The sequence below is a fragment of the Lagopus leucura genome, unplaced genomic scaffold, assembly GCF_019238085.1.
Source record: "Lagopus leucura isolate 7727_CA_CO unplaced genomic scaffold, USGS_WTPT01 Super-Scaffold_100002, whole genome shotgun sequence".
In the NCBI taxonomy this organism is placed as follows: domain Eukaryota; kingdom Metazoa; phylum Chordata; class Aves; order Galliformes; family Phasianidae; genus Lagopus; species Lagopus leucura.
Window position 1 is genome coordinate 49,897,754 of NW_024962263.1, and position 23,863 is coordinate 49,921,616.

At 37.9% G+C, this 23,863-nt stretch overlaps 1 protein-coding gene across 4 annotated transcripts in view; it reads right to left on the reverse strand.

The window, feature by feature from the left end:
• NOL4 (nucleolar protein 4) overlaps nt 1-23,863 on the reverse strand; it is a 186,128-nt gene that overhangs the window by 122,385 nt on the left and 39,880 nt on the right. For all 4 annotated transcript variants that reach the window (XM_042869416.1, XM_042869415.1, XM_042869414.1 and 1 more), the window contains exons 3-5: nt 19,129-19,240; nt 18,505-18,617; nt 14,469-14,601 (exon numbers count right to left, since the gene is read on the reverse strand). In XM_042869416.1, the coding sequence (XP_042725350.1) occupies nt 14,469-14,601; nt 18,505-18,617; nt 19,129-19,240 (358 nt within the window). The remainder of the gene's footprint in view (nt 1-14,468; nt 14,602-18,504; nt 18,618-19,128; nt 19,241-23,863) is intronic.

Genomic DNA, 23,863 nt, shown 5'->3' on the forward strand with positions numbered 1-23,863 from the left:
TTCTGACCTTCAGTCACATTACTGGCAATTTCTGACACCTCCAGGTTCTAAATGATAGATTTTGCTGTGGCTCAAGGCAATGGACATTATTCTTCTGTCTATGACCCATCCTTGCTTTATTTCCTCAACTCCATTGGCCTTCTGATTTAACCAGGGAGATTGGAAAGTAACCTTTCTGGGCTTTGCTATCCCTGCTAATAGCTCTAAACATTTTGGATTAATGATGCCCTGAGTCATTGGAAAATGTTTTATGGAAGCATACATTTAACAAAGATGGTAATATTCTCCCAAACACCCTCAAGTTGAAAACACTTCCGTTAGTATTACTACCTGGAACGATAAAACTACTGAATCAGGTTTTCAATTTAAATGCACAGGCAAACACCCTCAGATTGCTTTGAAAAGATATTCCACACGTACAAGGTGGGTGGAAGAGGTGACAGCATCTCTTTTGGAATTTAGGCAACATAATATGGCATGCCATTTCTGCTGTGGTACAGACTAGCTGGCATTCCAGAACAGGTTTTATTGTAGTGAAATCAAGCAAGCATTTGTCACAAACATCTATTTGGTTACTCCACCATTTGAAGATGAGAAGGAACAGCAGGTGGACTTCAGCATGTTTTCTTCATTGACACTGCACAGTGGACTTACAAAATGTGCTGAATAATTAAGGAGGTTAAGACCACATTTTTCATACTTAGAAAATGTAATGGCAACTATCAACCATCAAAGTCAATACTGAAGACAGAAGATGATAGCTGTTTTTAAACAAGATCAGAACCTCATTTGCACTACAGCAGTGTAGGCCCACTGAGAATGTGATGAAAGACATCTAAATTTGCCTGTATTGCCATTTTCCTTTCACACACCGGCAATACTTGTTTAAATAGCTCCTTCATGGAACAACTAGAAGAGAACCTGCACACCTTCACCAGGAGCAGCACTTTTAAAGGCACAAATTGCAGAAGTGCTCTCTTTCCTCTACCTCTGTGAGAGTTAGACGTCTAACTACCAGTTATGACTCTGCCAGCCCAATCACTACCACCTCTCTCTCTGTCTTCTATACAGCTCTTTGGAAAATTGTTTCTGCTTGCTGATAAAAATGCCTTTCTCTTCTCATGCTTAGCATCCCAATCAGAAATCAGCACAAAGAAAGCTTACTTTCTTATTGGCTGTTGATCAGTTTATTAGCTATATTGATCTGTTCTCACTGAAGTACAGATCTTTCAATCACCAGTTCCCATCCTTTACTACAATTCTCCTTTGATACTACATACTTATAGTTGGCAAATAGCCAAAAGTGCAGTACTGAGGAGAAATACTTCAAATTTCCTACATTGAGTGCTAAGGATTGTTATGAAAACTATTTCTTTTCTTCCATAACTCTCACCTCGGAGACAAAAAAACCTTGCTGTTTTTCACAAATAACTACAGAAAGCTATGAAAAAAACTGTTCTTTATCCTGACACTACTGAAAAAAGTCTTTCAATCCCCAGTCCATTTCTCTCTATCTGTCTTGATGTTTACATGACAGAAAAAAACAGTGTTTGAAAATGAAGGTGGATAAATGAAAAGTGGTAGGAGGAAGAAAGTATTTCTTAATCATCTCCCTGTGACAAGAACAACCAGCTTTAAATTATTTAACCCAGTCTCAATGTTAAGAACTTTCAAAATGCTATGATACCGGCTGTCCACTTGGACAGCCACAAAAGCAAAAATAAACAAATAATCTTTCACTTGTAATGAGCCAGAAATACCATTTCTTTTTTTAGGCCTTATGAGCTGTAAATTTTATAAGTCCTTGCCTTCATTACCACCATCATCACTGGGCACTGAAACAGGCTTCCCAAGGCACTGGTTATGGATGGCCCTAAGCTGATAATTTTGGGTGGTCCTGTGTGGAGCCAAGAGTCGGATTCCTTGTGGGTTCCTTTCAACTCAAAATATCCCATAATCACACTTAAGAACAAAACAACCTAAAGAACTGTCCTAGATAAACCTCAGGAGATCATTTACTCACTAGTGCCATTTCTGCACACCATCCTTGTGTTCTCCATGATATTTCTAACTTGCCCTGCAAAGCACCACCAGAAACAGATCCAAGAGGAAGCTCCCTAGATAGGCATTGTCCTGTACTGGGATAGCACTTTGAAGGATGGAAAGAGTTTCCCTGTGGGTTTCATACACAATTATGTAGGTTTCACACAAGCTTCACTATGAAACCTACTTCAACATAAGACAGTCATCCAAATTTATTTTTGATGTTTGTTCCCCACAAAATTCCACTGGAATATTGTGAGAAGAGCTAAAGATGCTTCCTGTTACTTCTGTTGAACAGGTAAACATAAGCTCGCTGAGATGGCATACACCTCAGGTGTTATCAAGCTCATTTTGCACACAATGTCCTACAATCTACTTCAGCTAAGTGATGAGCTTTATTTGTATTACAGAATACTAGTTTGGTGGGCCACGGGCCAGATTTGGAAACCCCTGTTGTTCTCCCCTCCAAAGTCATATCACAGCATCCTCTTTTACTCACAGGTGATCGTAGAAACAGCAGAAGCCCTAGAGAAATCAAAGCCAGCCTAGTTTGAGCAGCACTGCTTCTACAGAATATCAACTGTACTACTCAAAACCAGGTAGGGTGCTGGAAAGTGAAGCAAGAAACAGAAAAGACTAAAAGGTCTACCACTACCCACCAAGTAAATCATCCAAGCAGCAGGAACTCCTCTGAATAGAGCAGTGTTCTTCTGTGTGGCCAAAGCAGTGTCTGAACTGCCTGTAAAAGGCTGGAAGGCCAGGAGCATGCATGGTTTCCTAGCTGGTGAAGAATTATGTCTCAAAAAAAAAATAACTGTCCAACCTTTCCTTTGCAAAGCTTCATTTAAATAAGCTTCTATTGAAATCAATATTATACATTGCCAACAGAGAGTTAAGTTCAAAAATCACCACAGAATTTTCTTTTCAAAATCAGCACGGAGAACTTTTCAACTAAATTTTTCAAAATCTACCCAAACTATATGCTTTTTCCACCACCATTTCCACATTTCTTTGGGTAAGCAATCGTCTTAGGTTCTAATTTTTTTTTTCATGGGAAATGAATGGAAACACACTGCTGAGTAGCAGAGTCAGAGAACAGAAAAATATTTGTCCTTGCTATCAGGCTTTACAACATTCACACTTTTAATAGGACCCATTTGTAGCAGATACAACAATATGTGCAACTACAAGTCTGTGATTACAGATGTACCAAGTATTATAGTCTGAGCCAGGAATTTAAGTAGATGCAGTTGCTAGACAGCACACATAACAGCTAGTACAGAATTGCAAAAATGGAGCAAAAGAAGAAAGGAAGACACAGCAGCACGGATAGAGGCTGGCTAACTCACTGAGCTAAAGCTTATCAACTCTACATAAACTACACAGATGGTTTAATTAAAGAACCATTGGCAATTTCAGCATCCACAGTAACTCTTTAAAGCTTGGAACTTATTAGGAAATTGCAAAAGGTGAAACCCTGTCTTCACTGGCCTTTGTACAGTTTCTCACATTGACTTTTGTAAGGTTTTAACTGCAGTTGGACCTCTGGACACGATTGTGCAGGACATAATTTTTAAAGACAGATCAGTAAGAGTTGAAATTCTGTTGAACTTTTCATGAAAATATGGTTCTTGAACAGGTAGCATAGAGGAGCATTTAGAAAAAAATGCAAGTTACTGAAGAAGACGCATATAGACCTATAAATATTATTTATCGATTTATAAATCTATATGTGCATATATGTACATCTATGCACATATGTACATAATACATATACATATTAATCTTTATATACATACATGGAGTCTGTTGTAAAAGAAACTTGATTGCACTTTCTTGTTTACATTTACTTTCAGCCTCTCTAGACCATCTGGCTGCTCTTACTATTTGCATCACCTACTCTTGAAGAAGGCCTATCTTCCCTATTGCAGAAAATTCACATCAAGAGTTCTCACATCTTGTAGTTCTGTCTCTTCATCCTTTCTTTGATAGGCTGCAGCTTCAGCTGCCTTCAGAATCATCACCCAAGAGACACTTAAACACTGCAACGTAACAAACCACTGTATGTCTCTGCCAATTAAGTCATTAAAATTTTAGCATGGTTCATATTTTGGTTCTTCATGGAAGAGTGACTATGTGTAACTGAAATGTCATCACTCTTTAGTCTTTGCAAAGAAAAACAAATAACTATTCCCACTCTGTATCTCTCATTTTCTTTTTCCATCAAACCAGTAATACTAATTATTGCTACTAAGAATTTAAACGTCTGTTGATATCATGGATTTATCACAGTGTTTCTCAAAGCACAGAACAAAATTTCCTAATCAATTATTACCCCAAAGTACATGTTACTCTTGTCTTATTGAAAAGCTGCTAATGAACCGCATAATTTATCCTTGTTTACAATCTTACTTAAATATCCATGCCCATGTCTCTAGTGATGTGAAATCCAAGTTTCAGAGTATGAAAGGCTAAAAATAGAGTTTTGAATTCCACCTTGCAGTCAGAAGTAATTATTGCTTTTACACAAGTTTAATCACTTGTTTATAGGAGGGATCTAGGACAGTTTTTATCAGAAATAACTCTACCTACTGCTTAGGGAACAAACCCATTCAGGAAAATTCATGGGGCATCAGTAGATGTCACGTGCTCTCTCAGACGTGCACTAAACTGATTCCATCCATTCACAAGAAAGTGACCTTGTAAAAACTTGTAAAAAAAAGAAAATGAAAATCTGAGGAAGGATTTAAGATGCAGAGATGCAAATATCTTTATGACCTGCAGTAGAAACCAATCTCAGGACAATGTTTCTGCTGGAGAACTGTGATCTAGATGCAAGTCTAGAACAATTATTTGTTTTCTGCCTGTAAATAGCAGTGTTCCCCAGGGACTGATACTGGCTCTGTTCTTGTTCATCATCTTCATCTGCAACCTGGATGAAGGGAAGTTTGCTGATAATACAAAGCTGGGAGGAGCTGCTGACACACCAGAAGGCTGTGCTGCTGTTCAGCAAGACCTGGACAGGCTGGAGAGGAACCTCATAAGGTTCAACAAGAACAAGTGCAGAGTGCTACACCTGGGGAGGAATATGCATCAGTACAGGTTAGGGCTGACCTATTGGAAGGGAACTCTGCAGAGATAGACCTGGGCATCCTGGTGGACAGCAGGTTGGCCATGAAACAGCAGTGTGCCCTTGTTGCAGGAAGGCCAGTGGGATCCTGGAGTGCATTAACAAGAGCATGGCATGCAGGTCAAGGAAGGTGATCCTCACCCTTCTACTCTGCACTGGTGAGGTCATACCTGAAGTTCTGTATCCAGTTCTGGGCTCCTCAGTCCAAGAAAGACATGGAATTTCTAGAGTCCAGGAGAAAGTCACAGAAATGAGAGGCCTGCAGCATCTTTCTTACGAGGAAAGGCTGAGACCTGGGACTGTTCAGCTAAAGAAGATAAGACTGAAGGGGAATCTGTTCAATGTTTATCAACACCTAATGGGCAAGAGTCAAGTGGATGGGCTCTTTCCGTTGATAAGGAAAGGGGCAATATGCACTGGAACTAGAATACAGGAAATTCTTCCCTGAGTGGCTCTGAGTAGCTAAAAATGCCTGTCTGCCTATCTGGGTGTTCCTCCAGGACCCAGCTAGTATGCAGCAGAGGGCTTGAGCCTCACATGCCTCCCAGCAGGCTGCCAGCCGGTCACCACATGCTAAATGAACTAGTAAAAGAACCTGCTTTTAAAACCTGTATTTTAATCTGTCTTGATGTTGTCTAATTGTTCATGTATTTTGCTTTCTCATTTCAATCTGCACTGTCTTTTTCATGATAAACACAGGCTATTAGTGTTTGTGAATACTTGGAGGAGACCACTGAAGTTCAGCTTAACCAAAAGATTCCAAAAAGATTAGACATTTCTTCCATCCGATTGTATAGAAGTGCCAGAGATAGTATGTCTCCCTGCCTTAGAATAAATAAAATGGTTACTATTTGGCAACACTAAATCAATTATTTGAAAACATTGCTCCTCAGATCTCAGGTAAACTTATATAACTATGTGTTCAATATTATAAAACTGTATGGTACTAAAAAATTATTACTCTCTCTTTCAGTTGAAGCATTTGCATTTGGTTAGCAAATCACTTCTAATTTTAAACTTTCATTGGGAAAAAAAATATCAAATGAAAACACTTTGAAGAAATTTCCGTATTAAAAAAAAATTGCAAGACAGCTCAGTGTCTCCAGTGAATTTCCTGTTCAGATAAAAATAAAATATTACGAGCTTGCTTAATTAAAATATAAAACAGTAAGGAATTAATGGCTATATTTAATTTTCTTTAAAGTATGCTCCTTTTACTAAAACAAAAAAAAAAGCTCAATTATATTTTTGTATATTAAATGTAATAAAACATGAAATAAATGACTAGAATATATTTTAAATCTAACTATAAATGAAATATGTATTTATACTGTAAGGAAGCTGATCAAATTCATCTATGAACATAACTACTGCTAACGTCAACTGGTACATGCAAAAGAATAAACTGGATAAAATGTCTGTACTGGAAAACTAAATTAAATCCCTATGCCAGAATGCCCCTCACTGATTTTGAAGTTACAGAGAAATGGAAGGGAAAAGCCTGAGAAATGGTAACATATGAAAAAAAGAAAATCAAACCAAAACCAACATATTCCGAAAATCTGCTAGGCCTAGTTACAAGGTGTTGTATTCTTCAGCAAAGTGGCCCACTTCAGTACCCACATAAGGAAGAGAGAGCCTGGTGGGTCAGTCATATTGTCAAAGTGAAACTTCCATTGACAGAGGGCCTGTCTACTGCTGTTGCAACCTGTAGACCTGTTGTGAAGATGTAAAAGTATATAGGAGTGAGGCTAGCCTTTCACACAGGAGTAGGCTTCACTTAACACCAGACTAGTCATGTAAAAAGAGTGGCTGTGAATAGAGTGAATGGACTGCAAGCACTTTAGCATTACTTTTGAAAAGATAGTTCTCATTTCTGAGCTATTATTGGCTAAAAGTATTCCCTTATGTAATTATGGAATAATAGCAGAGAACTTGATTGTAACCAACAGTTAGTAGTTTGTTGCTAACAAGCCAAACATGACAAACAATTTTGAGGCAATTATTGTCATTAGAAGGCACACTCAATTGTTCAAGGCAAGCATAATAGAAAGTGACAGTTGCGCAGCTGGGAGGGTGGTACGGGAAATGAGATTGTTTGCTGCTCACAACACGACAGTCGCACTGTAGCTGAGAGTCTGCTAAATGCATAATTCATGTTTAATAATATTTTAGTCTCTAAACCAAATTACGGTATAAGATAGAAAAAAAGAATACAAAGTCATCAAGGAGAGAACACAACTTATAAAAACACAAGAGAAGATACAATTAGAAGTGAAATGCAGGAGGAAATAAATATTCAGTCCAATCAATTCACAAGATGATTGCAACACTGCAACCAGAAAATGAATGTACAATAGCTTTTCAAATGAAAAAAAGTCAACTATATAAGTAGTCTTTGCACTACACATTAGTGAGAGAGATGCTCATGCCCAAATCCCAGTTTGAGAGCCCAATCTGATTAGGCTCATTCACCCACCTAGTAGACTTCTGCTCTCAGCCATGCACTCATTTAACAGTAACATGGAGGAAGGAAGGCATGCTCTGCATGGAGAGACAGTGTCACTCAATACTTAAAACATATTTGAGTTGCATAATGACACAAAAGAAGATTCTACTCTATCAGTGCTCTGATGACAGTGCAAACATAAACTGCCCCAAAAGTAAGCAGCTAGTATGTTAAAATACTTGATTTGCAGAAAAAAAAATCCACCCAGCAGGATCTCCAGAGGATCTTTAATGATGCTAAGGACTAAAATTTCTAATACCAAAGCACCAACACTTCAAACTGTTTCACAGGTTCAGTATAACACAATATCTCTGACATCGTAGCAGTGCTTGAGAGCCTTGATAGTGTCACCCATCGTGCCTTTTGCACTGATAGCGTATCACCTCCAAAGAAGCCATTAAAACACAGGTGGAAAACGTAGTACAATTGCCTGCCTCTCTGTTCTCATTTCAACTTTTTTTTTCTTCTCTCTTAAATGTATTAGTATAAATCCAATTACATGAAAGCAAATCTGATGGGCCAGATCACCCCAGGTGTAGCTCCACTGAAGCAAAATAATAGTGTCACTGTATGCCAAGCTCCCAGGTCCACTTTAAGTCTGCTTAGCAGAAAATTATATTAATTTTCTAAAATGGAGAAATATATTACACCAAACTCTCTGTTTAAAGGAACATCTGTAATTTTGTCAAGAGTATGGTAACACTTCAGTGCAGCCCGAAGACTTATTCAGAAACATGTATACGTGACTCTGCAATCTCGTGGTTCATTCAGGAACAGATCTTGTGCTTGGGAGAGGTAGCAGATTGGGAGCTGCAGAGACAAGAGACCTTTGCTTATCCTCAGAACAGATTGCTAAATTCAAAAGCTCCCTCATACCCTCTTGCCACTGTGTCGCAGATCGCATCTGTGGGATGTACTTGCTGCCCTCCGTCAGCCTCTGCGGTGTCTGCTCAGCCTTGTAGAATAAGGGAAAGGTAAAAAACCTATCTGTTCCAGTGGGCTTTCCTCTCCAGGGAAATTAGAGCAAGATCACAAAACACTGTGGAAAGCACTATATTACCAGCATTGCCATGATGGTACTGTATGCATTTCTTCTTCTCCATTGCCATGAGACAGTCAGATATCATAGATCTCATTCAGTATGCTTGTATTTATTGCTTCATCCTTAATTGTACGTACTGAGGTTATTGCCCCAAACATTACAAGTTTTGCCAGGTTGAGCAAAAACAGGTGGTCTGAATTTAACTCAAAAATTCAGTAGCTATCCTGGCCCCAACTTGAATTGCAGTTTTAAGTGGTCTGCAAAAAAAAAAGCAATTGTTTTTCTATACTCTTTATAAGATAGCAGCACTAATTTCTCCATTCTTAATCAGATCAAACCCCTGCTATTTAGCAAAAAAATACCTTTTGCTTTAGGGTAAAATGCTAATCAGCCTAATGTCTTGTATAAAGTACAAGCATAATAAGCAACTTTTATAGTATTATAGCTGTGTTAGTATGATCTACAAATTGCAAATAAAGCCAGTCAAGCCACAGAAAACTCCAAATTAAAAGTCTTTTCATTAGTATGGGAAGTTGCATGGAGGAAAACTAGTAAGCTGCTCTTTATTTTATTTTCAATATTGTTATTACAGCTTTGTGACTTTGTGTGGTTATTTCAGTCCATCCCATGCACTACAGAAGTGTCAGGTGCTTCATTTTGAAGATGTCAAGATTTTAAGTAAAGACACCCAAATCCTGCAAACGTTTTGCTTAATCTTGTGTGCCATCACAGAAGTCACGTGCAATTTGTCCTCATAGACAATAAGCATATATTTGTAAAGAATTTCAGTGCTCCAACAGAAATTAGTGACAATATCCCTTCATGTAAAATAGCATTTGCATTTCCATAGAGATGTCTTAGTCAGCAGCAAAAATATTGTAACGGGTTTAGTGTTGAGAATCTTCTGCTTGCATGCTGTTTTTATTTTTACTACTTGCTTTACTCAACATCAAGAGCAAAAACATAGGCAACACCAGGGACAATTTACCCCAGTACGTTCTTTTGCCAATCTGCTTTCACTTTGGTCTGAACTCATACATTTCACTTAATGCTTGATCCCATGCATTTCACTTAAGTCATATTGTGGAAAAAGAAAACTCAGTATTGTAAGGCAGTGAGTCCAGATTTTAGTGGAATAAAAATAAAAGCAGACAAAAGTACTACAGTACAGCCAATTCAGAATTTGGTTAGGGCTCATTTCAGAGAGAACAAAACAATGGCAGGTGTGGGTCCAGCAAACTCCACCCTGCACAGACGGAGTTTTAACAACTGAATCAGTTAATAGTAATTCAGGTGAAGCTGTTAATTAAAGATTACAACTTTGATGTACAAAAAGGTACTTACATGATAAATACCTCCATCTGTCACAAACACCATTTGTGTGGAGGAAATGGTTAATGCCAACAACCACATCTCCTAAATACATACTGTGGAAAGCCTGGCAATGCGAACATGCTGGGGAAAGAACATCAGCATGATCCAAATGACCACAAACTACCTGAATGCAGTCGTCCATCACATTACAGAACTATTACACCATATGCTGTACATTGACAACTGGGAAGAGCTTATTCCTAATTTCCACATCTAAGATCACAGTAAAATTCCTGTCAAATACTGAATCATAACATATTTTGCTATAGCAATCTCCTACAAGCACAGTCTCTATACAGTGCCTGTGAGAGGGAGCTCTATATGTTTACAAGTATTTATACAACTGCATCATTTTCAACTAACTGTATTAAAGAGAAACCCTCCATTCAAATCCAAACAAAAGCATTAAAATGTTTTGCTGCACTTTGGTAGAATGAAAGATACTGTAAATAGAACGATTCTCCATCTTGCACTAAGTTATAGTCAAATAGACTCATACCTGTTTTCTATTCAATGGCTCATAGCATAAAGCATAACATTTGCTCCTCATTACTTCTAGTTGTACATGTTCTCTACCAAATAAATAAATAAATAAATAGTTTTTTAGGTTCAAGTGCAGAGCTCCTAATAAAATAAAAAAATAAAAAACAAAACCAAAACAAGCTCCTTTATTTCAGATTCAGTTGCCAAATCTTGTCTGCTGCCTGCACTCTTGAACAGGAGCAAAAACGTTTTGATCCAGCCACATCCAAGAGCATTTCTAGAGCATTATTAGGAAAAAGCATAATTAAAGCCATCCCTCAAGCAGAAGCTTTGCCTGCAGATAGCCAGAATGCAGCGCTCACCCTAAGAACAAACTTAGGACAAAAAAGACATAGCATGTTATAGGGAAACAGACAAAGTGAAGAGAAGACAACCAGAATAGGTGAATAAGAAAATAGGAGCAACTAAGGGAGCAAGTGCAAAAGAGAAAGGCATGCTTCAGCAATTTTCAGCCATATTAACCAGCTGGCTGCTAGGGAAAGCAGATCCTGGGGACTGGTAACCAGATAGCCCTACCCTACTCGCAGCTGGGGAACGAACCAATCGCAAATTAGAGCTGCTTTCCTTCTCCAACTCCCCAGGGAAGAGCAGCAGCTCTTTTCCAACTCCTCCCCCACAGTTGCAGCAGCCCTGCAGGTGCTCAGGATGCTATTTTCAGCCATCCACTAGCAGGTGTGACTCAGGGTTCTGTTGTTTAAAAGCATTCAAAGGCTAACTTGAAGTGGGAATTCTCTTTCACAGTATTGTGGATTCACTATTATGTGCAAAATATATTAGCTCTCCCTATTTTTAATTTTTTTTCATTCACTTTTAATCTACTATTCTTTATACAGTGAATCTCACAAAGCTTTGGCATGTTTGCAGAGCTCAGGATTTTTATGCAGTACCTACGCCCATTTTTAGTGCAACACCCAATCTGTTACAAGCAAATACACACTTTCCCCTTCTGTATCTTCTCTCAGCAGTCTTCCTGCTGACCATGATATTTCTGGATGCAGAAGTCTATCACTTTCAGCCCATACTGTGGGTGGCTCTTGTAATTGCCTTTATTCTACTTAGGTTAAAATGACCTAACCATGAGAAAAAGAACACAGAGTACTAGACTAGACATTGTTGAGAAATCGGAGGTCAAATTTTCTAGTATGAGCTCTGCAGTGAATTTCCAAATACCTGATTGAATATGATGCAGATATAGCCCCAGATAAGAAGGTATGTAAATACCTTGTTTTCTTTCATGTTTATAGTGTCAGCATGCTGCTGTGCTCTGATAACTGACCTGGAGAGGGTGTCTTCTTTTAAACCCCAGTGGCATGGTCAGGCCCACTATGCATTCCCCTAGAGTACACCAACTCCGTGTATATCATACCATTAATCAATTGAAATCCGCGGGAAGAGAATGATAGATATCCCAAAATATTCTTAGGCCATGTTAGATGAAAGGCCATGTAAACACACAGTGACAGCATGTGCAACCTCTGGCCACTGATGATCTGTCCTTAATCCAACCCAAGGCAGCAGTGATTCCTATTTGCATATTATTCCCATTAGCAGACCGTTACCCCAGTGAGAGCACACTTGTGGCAGCAAAAGATGTGTGCTCTCCTGTTCCACCACAGGGACCATTCCTAGCCTTGTACGCACAGAAAGTCACACACAGCAGTAAACTTCCACCTGCCAGAATGCAGCAAACGTGTTTCAGATAAACCAGACACCAGGTGTCTTTACAGGCAGACTTAATCTGGTGGCTGACGTAAACTCTCACAGACATATAAAATAGCTTGAGGGAAAGGGAGAGGAATCACTTTAGACACACGCATATGCACTTAAGTCTTAACTTCTGTGAGCATGCACCGTAATTGTGTACATTTGGGAAATTTTACAGTAAAAACTGTGACAGCAAAAAGAACACTGCTACTACATTGACTTTTCCCCTTTGTCTTCCCTCCTTCCAGTACCATTTCCTGCCCTATGTTCCAGTGTTCACTGATTTCTTCTAATCTTCTTCTCTTCCTGCCCTCTGCTATTTTTCCTTTTTCCTCTCCTTCCCCACAATTTCTTTCAGTTTCTCCTTCAGCTGCTTCTTGCCTATCTTGAAACACAGTTCTGCTACAACCACCCTCACTCAGGTTTGCAACTTGGTGACATCAAAGACCGGAAGACCATGGCAGGAAGAGGTGTTATTCCAAATTTCTTTATCAGAAAATGTTTTAGTCAGAAGAAACAGCAAAAGAAATAGGATTGCTTTAGGAAGGTGAGAAAGTGCCATTTGGGAAAAGAGGAAAAAAGCAGAGAGACTTGATGCAATTCTGTACGATCATGCTACCTGTAGATCAAATCACAGTGCATTTGTTTGCCACAGGTATTAAATGGCAAGTGACAGATTTTCAGCATTTTATCATTCATACATATGTTCTGCTATGATCAGATGTACTGCATGACTCTTGTTGAAGAGTGCATTAAGACCTGTGTGACAGGCATTTCTCCATAGGTTGTTGCACTGTAATTTCTACCTCATGTACATATGTGTACATGCACTTAATTACCTATTAAGAAATATTTCATATGAAAACATATTATTTATGTGAACAGTAACCTCTAAAACAGTCTTTCACCCAAAGCCAGACACATAAACTCAACGGTTTCCAAAGTATCTTTGAAAACTCTAACTTAGCAGTAGTAGACTCCAACAGCAAAGTGAATTATCTTCCCCCTAGTCCTGGAGTGCTGCTCCTTTAGTCAACATACTGTTTACATACATACATTTTGTGATAATTTAAAGACACCAAGAGAAAAAGTGGCTGTGGTTAAAATCTGGCACAGGAAATTATCATAAACATACTTCTCAATATTTTTTTTGTCTAGAAAGTGACATAGCAGAAGTTCCTGCCCTTGACCAGATCCTGTCAGCCTCAATGCAACACACACATTCTTACCTACAGAACTTACAAGCTAACAACTGATGATGATGCTTTAAGTGGAAAAAATCCAGCTTAACTATCAAATTCCACATACTTCTTGTCCGAGAAATGTAAGCACTTCTAAGTTGACACACATATTTAGGAAATTATGGCATAACAAGTACAGAATATCATGTTATATTTAATAGCAATAGAACAATAGAGCAATAGAACAGATCTGCACTTTGGGTATTACTCCCTCCCGTGCCACTGATGAATCACTGTAACAGTCTTTACAGGACAAGCTCTGTGTGAACTCCAAACCAAAATAACCATTGCACAAAATAAAACTTCTCTCTTTCACCAACTAATTAGCTTTATGTTACAACTAAACTAGAAATATTAATATTCAGATTTATAATGCTGTTGGTTTTATTTTCTGCACATCTGTTTCCCTGTTGGAACTTGTCTTTTATACTCTTTTCTCTGAATAACACACCCAGCTCCTAGCTTTCAAACTTCTCTTATATCCTTCTTCTTTCTCCCCCATTTCAACCAGCAAAAACAACTTTCTCAGCTTCTGGATTGCCCTGGAAAGGTTTCAGTTTCATTTCCTTTTATGTCTGTATAGAATCACACTTGGTAAATAAAAATAGTAAAAAACTACTAAGCAGTGGTCTAACCACTCACCTGTTGCCTAAGCAACAAATAAATTAACCTGGGGAAAAAAAAAAAAAGAAAAAAAAAAAAAAAAAGGAAAAAAACCCAACCAACTTAATTCTCTTCATGCTGAGACAAAGGGAACATGTAGTTCAAATTACCTAATGAAACACACTATGAAGTGAAGGACACAGCAGGTACTAAATGAAAGCACAGAATGGGAAGGAGACAAGACAATAGCACATTTTCTGTATGAAAGGAGAGCCTTACCATCCTGCTGGCCCTGGAGATTCTGAGGACTTTGCATTCTTTCTTCAAGATTTGAGCTGAGGTCAGAGTTCACAGCTGACATCCTCGTAGAGTCACTCATATCAAACTCATCACTTTCTATAGAGCTTTCATCCTATAATTTGAAAGTTTCAGAGACATGTCAGAAAATGCTGGATGCTGTTCAAATTGCATGTGAGGCTCACTCCATTTCATTTGTCCCTGGCATGGAAGATATTCATGCTAATGCTTGTGTACATAAGCAAACAAGCAGAGCACATAAAGAAGAGCAAAGAACATGCAGCACTTATGTGATATGTTAATCTGACAAATGCAATTTGATCAACTGTGACGACACTCCATTACCACACTCGTAACTGTTTCCATAGCATTTTGTAACATAGGGTTGTAACTGGAGACCCCACGCAAAGTCCTTGTTACTCAAAACATGGTTGAGGAGTGTTCTCCATAGTCTGTACCTGAATTCCCTATTTTTCCCAGGCAAGGCAGGTAACCCTGTGATTTTCACTTACAGTAAAACATTTCCAAATGATCTAAGAAGAATCCACAACTAAGTTCCCTCAATACAACTTCGCCCCTACACTGCTATTATGTTTAAGGAAGCATCCGTGAAAATTTTAAAGACTGTTTATCATGCTCAAATGACTCAAAAGTCAGTGGAGAACTGAAGTAATACAATCACATGGGAATCACTTGCAATTTATTCTACCTCACATATCTTTTATATGATTTATCTATCAAGTCCAATTACAAAATCTCTACTAGGAATGATACAAGCGTGCAAAAAGTCCCAATCAGAAAGTCCCGTTACAAAACTGTTTGAGACCTAGTCCAGAATATGTTTATATACAGGGTTAACGTGTATATAGTACGTTTAACTTCACTCATTTCAGTCCCACTGCATCCACTCACAGATTAAAAATTTAGCTCTCATGAGTCTTGTTCTGAAAGCTGCAGTGGCAATTCAGAAACCTATGGCAACGTATTTTCAATAACAACTTTTCTGAAATAATTGCTCCTATTGTGAATAAAAGCCATTTCAAGAACATATAGAAAAAATACAGTGTCCACTGAGGATTAAAATACTTTTCCAATTTATATGTTTTTATTATTATTTGCTTGGTTGTTGTTGCTTAATCAAAACAAAACTATCTGGCAGAACTCAGACTATTTTTATTTGGGCTGCTTATCAGAAGTGACCTAAAAAAATGGCAACATTTACAACAATTTTTTTTATTGTGCATTTACTGTGAACTGGTTTCTACAGATGCTAATATAGTTGCTTTCTTCTGTCTAAGCACTTGGACCTTAAGTCAGTTCATCTTGTGCATCTTAATGTCATTTCCAGCTTGTGTGGGCATTTCTCTCATTTTTGGAAGCAAAATTTTCTGCAGTTGCATCTCTTGTTGAAAGAGGATGGCACTGCCAAATGCCATCCAAGAGTAAGAGAGGGACAATATGCAAGGTGATACTGCTCTGCACTATCACTCCAGGACAATGTCAAATATTGAAACAAACATAGCTTGTTTCTAAAGTTCTAATTAAAAAAAAAAAAAAAAAAAAGAATGAAAGAGAGAGGGATTCTCTTGTGGGCACTTTTTTACCTTGCCTGGATGGGGAAGGAAACACCTCAGCTACAGCACAGTAAATATCAGGAACATGAGAGCTGTGCAAAGCTGGTGGCCACCAAGCTCGTGCTCCAGACTGGCGGGGTCAAGATACACTGTGATCTGGTGCTGGGATTTAGCAGAAATGTGTGCTGCTTTCTCAAAGTGCGAGATCGGGACACAAATTTCTCCAGACCTTCTGGAACACTGTGACTCTGTTGAAGCACAGTGGTATTTCTCATTTGTCCCTGCAGGAGTCAGCAAGCAGTGGCTTTCATTTTCTAATTCTGAGGTTGGGCTATATATGTGGGCTGCCAGTCAGGCAACTGATACTTGAATAGGTATAAAACAACACCACACATAGGCAGCCTGTTTGCCTATGGCAGTGTGTAGAACATCTCCACCTCACTCTATGAACTGTGTAGAACTTTTTGTACAGGCAGGCGTGGGGAGCAGAACTGGTGGCCACTGGCCTCTTTGTACCAGTTGCAGCACCTCTGTAAATTCCCACACGCAGATGAATTCTCCTTTTAGATTAAGCCTGTTTCCCTTTTGTTGATGGCCTCAGATAAAAAATGATGAATTGAGAATGAGAGAATTTGGAGACTTTCAATTGCTGTGCTGGCTCGTTGTGGCATCTAAGTTCACTCCAGTCTCAATTCCGCCCCCACCGTAAGAACAGAGATGTGACTGATGAAACCTTGGAAACAGAGCCTTCCTACAAACCCAAGCACAATTTCACGTTCATGAATTCTTTCTGCTTTGCAACATAATATTTTCACTACCACTTCTTTCTCAGTGTAACAAATGTATAGTCCAGAGCAAAAAATAAATTCTTAGCAAAACTGCTTTGAGAAAGGACATAAATGATTATCTTGAGGACTTCCTTTGTGTCCAGGAAAACATAATGTGACTAAAATGTATTAAAAACTACTTTTCTCTTCATTAAAACAGTACTGCAGATATTTCATACACAGCGAGATCAGAGCTACAAAACTTAGCCAGGCAGGGAGATACCAAGCAATGCTGCTTCCTGCTGCCCCTGTATCTTTGTCACTGGTTCATCTAGATGGAAAAACAGTTTAATATCAGTCATCAGGCCAGAAGGACTATACCAAAACATTTGGGCTATAGAAGCACTGTGGCAGATCGCGCTGATCCATCATGAGTGCCTGACCCTACTGTGGGATGAGTAACTGTCAAAGAGGGGAAGTGGGGAAACCAGAGTCCTTCAACCCCTAAGGCTACTACAGGGATAAAGCCTCTTACCTCCTGCTGCTTGGAATCCTGCTGTCAGATTCCTGTAAAGGGGCAGCACACAGAAGGGAGACTCCATAGGAGGGAAAGAAGACTAGGCTATACTTGTGAGTGAAGAACTCAGTAAGTGATCTCTACCCTTTACAATAAAATTTAAAAATAAAAATAAATAAATAAAACAGGCAAAAGTGAAACAAAGATTCCCACTATGGGACACTGAATAATTCATACATCTCCACCAGTAGCCAATATCTACCTATTATGAAACAAAACCTAGCTGACTCCACAGAAGTCAAGAGTCAGTTGGAGTCTCTGACATAATCCAGCTGCTAAGGTTGTTTTTGGTTATTTTCTTTACTCAAAACAATCTTGTAGTCAGGCAGAAGGACACAGCATGTAGGGTTGCTTTTTGGCTGGCACATAGCGGAGCTTCTAAATATTTGGCAGCTCAAATGGTAAATGAACACATTTGTAGCAAAATGAGTTTATTACAAATAACGTGATAGCTGACCTCCAATCGATGAAGTACTTCTTAAGATTCGAGAAAAATCAGAATAAATCACAGAAATTATTTTGAAATAAAATAACTGCAATTTGACTTAAGTTCTCCCTGAAGAAACTTAATCAGCCTACTTTTTTCTTTTTCCCTTCTATTTTATTTGAAGTTTCATGAGAAAACTCTACTCCTATTAATCAATAAAGCAAGCTTTTTGCCTTAAAGATTGGACCTGATGTGGCTAGGGCTTCCCACCAAAATATATTGTATCTGGCTACTAACCTGGAGAGCATCATGGCATTCATTTCAACTGTAAATTGTATTGCTTTCAAGAAGTAAACAATGAAAGTCACTCCTGAACATAACACTAAGGCTATACTCAGCAGCCCCCCTCATCCTTTCTGGTCATTGAAAGGGCACCCTCAGGTTCTTTGAAGCAGTACAGCATATTACCATGGAAGGGCATTAAGTCGTGACATTTTCTCTCTGATTACTGATTACTTGCACACAGTCTTGGTTTGATATCCATCACTATTGTAGCAAATTATAAAGATGACATCGACATCAACTTTCAGTTCTGTTTCTTGGCTACCACAAAGACAAGCATCAAAGAATACATGAGAAAAGAAAAACAAACTTAAAAGATTTCAGTTTGTACCTCATCTTGCTGTGAATTTAGTAGCTGTAGCTTCATGTGTTTCATATAGGCCATAGTAATTGGCATATTGTAATCAATCATACTGGTCACCAGTGTTGGTGGTTTCCCGTTATCTGTAATAAAAATATTTATTATGCATTATATGTTAGTTGTGGAGGCTACTTCAGCCTACTTTGCAGTCAAAGGCAGACAGTTATGTCATTCAGTTCTAACTTTGGCATTTTCAATTGCTTGTAGGCTGTGCAGATGGAAATCTCCTAAAGAAAAATGAAAATCAAATTCAAAACCTGAAAAGTGATGAGTTCTTCTATCCTAAATGACTACAACACATGCATCCTATCTATTCCTTATGTTTAAGCCTTCATATAAACATTTCCATAGCAAAATAAACGATTTCCTCCAGATAAAATCATTTTTTCTATCGGGGGTGCATATGGTATTACACTCCATCCTTAAGCAAAAGCAGAAGATTCACTACCTTCCAGCTTAAGTAAATGAGATTATCTGACTTACTGAACTGTTCCAGTCTACCAAATTTTTATGAACCTTCACTTAAGCAAGGAAAATATAAATGGTATTAGAAATAAAATTACTTTACATCTCACTGTTTGACACTAAAACTACCTTTATGATCTGCTCCATCTGGGTTTAAATGCATTCTTTTCTGGCACTCTGAGCAACTCATTAGAAATCGTGTCACCGCTTCTCTCGGTAGGAAGGCATAGGTCTCTGAAATCTGAAATGAATAACAAAATATAGGTGTTATTATATAAGCTGATTGAACATGATTTAACAGAACTGATCATTATGTTTCCAAATAAGGCATATTTTCATATTCTGCCAGGAAGCACAATGAAAGCATGTTCTGCATACTATGTAGGATTTCAAGAAATATCTATCAATCTGCCTACTTATCATCTAATGGCTAATGGCAGAATTTCACTTATATCACTAGAACCTCATTTTCTGTTTATAGGTTTTTTTACAATTTCTTTTCAGCAAAAAGATTCATGCATAAATGGCATCCCAGGGAGGATTATTAAAAAAAAAATAAAATCAAAAACACAAATATAACTTGCTTATAACTAATAAAAAAAAATGTTTATCTTGCGTGCTCTATTATTATTGTGACAATATGTAGACAGATATAGAAGCCTGTGTATGAGTGATGATAACACTCTCTTTGCAGTTCTAACTTTGTATTTCAATTTTTTGTGAAGATATTCTCAAAAAGCTTCTAATTTTGTATTTTAGGGCAAATAAATTATTGCCAGTTATAGAATTTAGGACTTACTCAAATTTAGAGATTCTGCTTCACCTGGAGATACCTTGCAACAGATTCTGTTTTTTTCCTTCTTTCACTATAATCACTCTTTCTAACCACATACTCAACATTTTAGATATGGATTATTATTATTCCTTTTTTTTTTTTTTTTAAACAAGAGAAGAAGAAGAATGTATTTCTGTTTTTAAAAACTGCGTTTTTCCTGCTTCCTCAACAGGGATATATATATCTTTGTAGACATTTTTGCCTTGCTGAAAAGAACTTGGAGGGGAAGGTGCCAAGCTGAAAACGAGCCAATAGCATACTCTGATCACAGATAAAATCGACTACATTAAACATATGGCCAACAGATCAAGAAAAGTTAATATAACTCTCTACTCAGTGCTAGTAAGGTAGCAGCTGGAATACTGTGCATGGTTTGCCCCTCCACAGTTCAAGAAGGCATCTGAGAAGACTGAGTGGCAGGTCAAGAAAAGTTACCTGATTTGCACTTATGTACCTTTACTGTAAAACCTGCAGCAGGATTCAATTTTCTATCAAGAGGCTACGTTGATCAAAGTCTACACAGGAAGTTCAGAAAGGCAGAGATGGGATGTAGGAAAGTATGCAGAAAGATGGAAAGGACAAAATACTTTCTTTAAATGTATATAAATGGAATTAAATATGAAATGCTGTACAATTCATTCAATGGTATTTCTCAAAAGGATGCTAAGATGAGGGCGAATGGCCTGTTTTATCTCACAGACATACCTTCTTGGCTGCTTGTCTATGTTGAAAGTTACACTTCCTAAAACTCCATGAACTGAAAGACTCTACCACTGATGAATTTAGTAAATAAGTGAATTTTATATTAGTGCTTCTTGCAATATCAGCTTTGTCTATAAATATATGGGAAATCATGCATTGCAAAATAAGACTGTGAATTATACCATCCTGTTCATGCCATTGTTGTTCGAGCTGTTTATTGCTGCCAGGTTTTGTGTATACCATAAATCTTATCTGGGGGGGGCAGAAAACGGGATTATTATACGAGAAAAATTTGTTCTGTGTTGAGAATTGGTACAGATTTTCTCTGGGCTGAAACAGTTTATCTGGAAATGAAGGCAGTAGCTGAAACTCTTTTTAAATGGGAAATCCTACCAAAAAAGTTATTTCAGATAATTTTCCTGTTTTTTATGTCACTGAATAAATGTTCATTTACCTTCCTATATTCAGAAATATTGCTCATTCACAGTCCCTATAGAATATAAAATGATAGAACTTAAAATCAGCTAGAACGTATCATTAAGAAAATTGCTAAGTGCACATATGCAACAACCTCTCTCTCATAACATTTAGCACATTTAGCACTGTATTGAAATTAATGGAGCTTACCCATGGATTCATTAGTTACCTGCATTTGATAGGAATGCTCCATTTATTCCAATCAAACATCTCTGTCAAAATTCCAGTTCTGCTCAAACAAGACAAAAATTCTCCATGGAAAGCAAGTGAGCTAAGTCCCAGATTCAATAGGTATGCTCCACTGACTATAAGGGAACCAGGTTTTATAACTAAATTTATCCACATAGCAGATGCTTGTGTCTCCAACTTCCCACTGCAACACGGTTTTAAGGATGCCCTTCCATAAATAACATCAGTTTTCACCAACTTCCTCCCCTGTTTACTTTTGTAATTTGAATTAATCATTTACAGGCCAAGATTTCAGCTTGTTTAAATTGACGCTAAAACAAGAGACTCACAACTTTCCTTATTCTTGCTGCTTGAATATATACAAAGATCTCTTTTCAGTTTTCAGTACCAGAAAGATTTTTTAAAAACAACCCTCACACCTCAGCAATGCAGACTCCCTTTAGGTTTTGTCGTTGAAGAAGAGCATCACTATTTCACGAAATGAAGATAATGGGTTGGTAACTCCGGCCATGCTCTGAACCAGCTGGCTTAGAACAACTAGCATCCTAAAAGCTCTCTAACCAAATCAGCACAAAGTTGAGCACAAAATTCTGTATTTTACTCCTCAGTCAAGCTTAATGCCTGTGCTCAAGTTTGGGCTTATGTATGTCATGGATTTGGCTTGCATGTATTTCAGAATAGAACCTGTAGGCCAATGAGACTTTGTAACTAACTATATAGAAATACCTTAGTGGTCTGACTTCATCAGGAAAAAATGTTTTTCTGTCCTCTGTTCTATCTGAAAGAAAGCAATAGTGACTCAGTCCTCACTGATGCAGTAAATTCTCACTGCTTTCAGTGGCAATGTTCTTCTCAAGGCCATTAGCTAACAAAAACTATAGCCAGACCATCTCATTTAGTGATGCCCTGCAATCAAAGAACAGTGTTGTACTGCAATTCCATTAAATAAAAAACAAATAAAATAATTTTTTTAAAAAGTTAAAATTTTAAGAAAAAAAGGTCAGAAAAGTGAATTGAATTGGGAGATATTACATGATTTACACACTTATGGCACATATTTTTTGTATGATTTACAGGAAACTGGTCATTACCTCTATCAATCAGAGAACAAATAGTGTTGATATTTCATACTTACAAAACATCCCAGAATTCATCTCATTGACCATATTTATAAACTATGCCAGAGTGCACCCAAAGAGGATGGATTGGATAACTTGGATTTCATTAAAAACAAAAAATATTTTTTTTTCAAATGTGATGCATTAAAGTAGCTTTATGTGATTCTTTATTCTTACGGCTGATTTTATTATTATGTCTTCTGTTCTTTCATAGAAACACTTTATGTTATATCTGGATGCATTCCTTGTCATAGACAAACCAGAAAATAAGCACATTCCAGCAGGTCAACAATTAAGTGTTGTGTGCTAGATATAGCTACTACAGTTGATTGGTTTTTACACTGTAAAGGTAAAAATATACAAAGATGAAACTAGACATTAAGCTAGGAGTGCTATAAGGTTGTATTCAGTTTGCCCCCAGAAGTTACAGTCCATGAAAACCTACATATACTTTTGTTATAACTCTTAACACAGAGGGAAATAAAAACAGAGTTGACATCAGTGGCTTACAAGTCAACGTTTTTATAATCTTAATCTACTGCACATAAAAACTCTACACTATAGTAGATTTTGACAAAGAACCATAGAATCATTAAGGTTGGGAAAACCACTAAGTTCCCCTAGTCCAACCATCAGCCATCCCCACCATGCCCACTGACCACATCCCTCAGCGCCACATCCACACGGTTCGTGAACACCTCCAAGGACAGTGACTGCACCACCTCCCAGGGCAGCCTGTGCCAATACCTCACCACTCTTTCTGAGAATTTTTTCCTAACCTGAACCTCCTCAGCACAGTTTAAGGCCATTACCTCTTGTCCTATTGCTAGTTACCTGGGAAACCAGGCCAACTCCCACCTTGCTACATGTGGGGGGACCATAGTATCCCCCAGAGGACATATATCAAGCCTTTCCAAATATGATCCAACAACAAAAGCCTTCTAAGTCTGGAATTGGTCTACATCCTATCTATTGGATCCCATGCAGAATTAGAAGAGGGAATTAATCCAGTAACTGAGCATGTAATCTGATTCATATTGGAGCTAAGTGAAGTATGCCCTAACTATCCATGAGAACAAAATTGCCTTCCCATTGCATCACTGCAGGCAGAGAAAATGGGCAAAGTGAACTTCATGTTCCCCAGTGTTCAGATGATTTAAGTGCATGGTGTTGTGAAGAGAAAGCTCTCAGAGCTCCATTTTTATTTGGAAAATTAACAAGCACTAAATTGAAGGCAGATTTTAGGACACATATGGCAGAGTAGGAAAGACAAGTGTGAGGAGAGAGAGTGAAATATTGCAAGTGAACCTATTAACCCCTAAGGAATTAACACAGAGAATGTATGTGTAGTCTGGAAGATATGATGTGTCAGAAATGAGAGAATTTTTGTTGTGCATGTATATGTTTTTAATTAAGGATGATGAGGAAAGGGAAGATGATCCAAAGAAAAATTGAAAGAGGAAAGAGAGACATGTAGGGAGAAGAAAATGACAATCTGTCCTGGGCCAACAGCCATCAAACCAGGTGGCAGAAATTGGTTTCT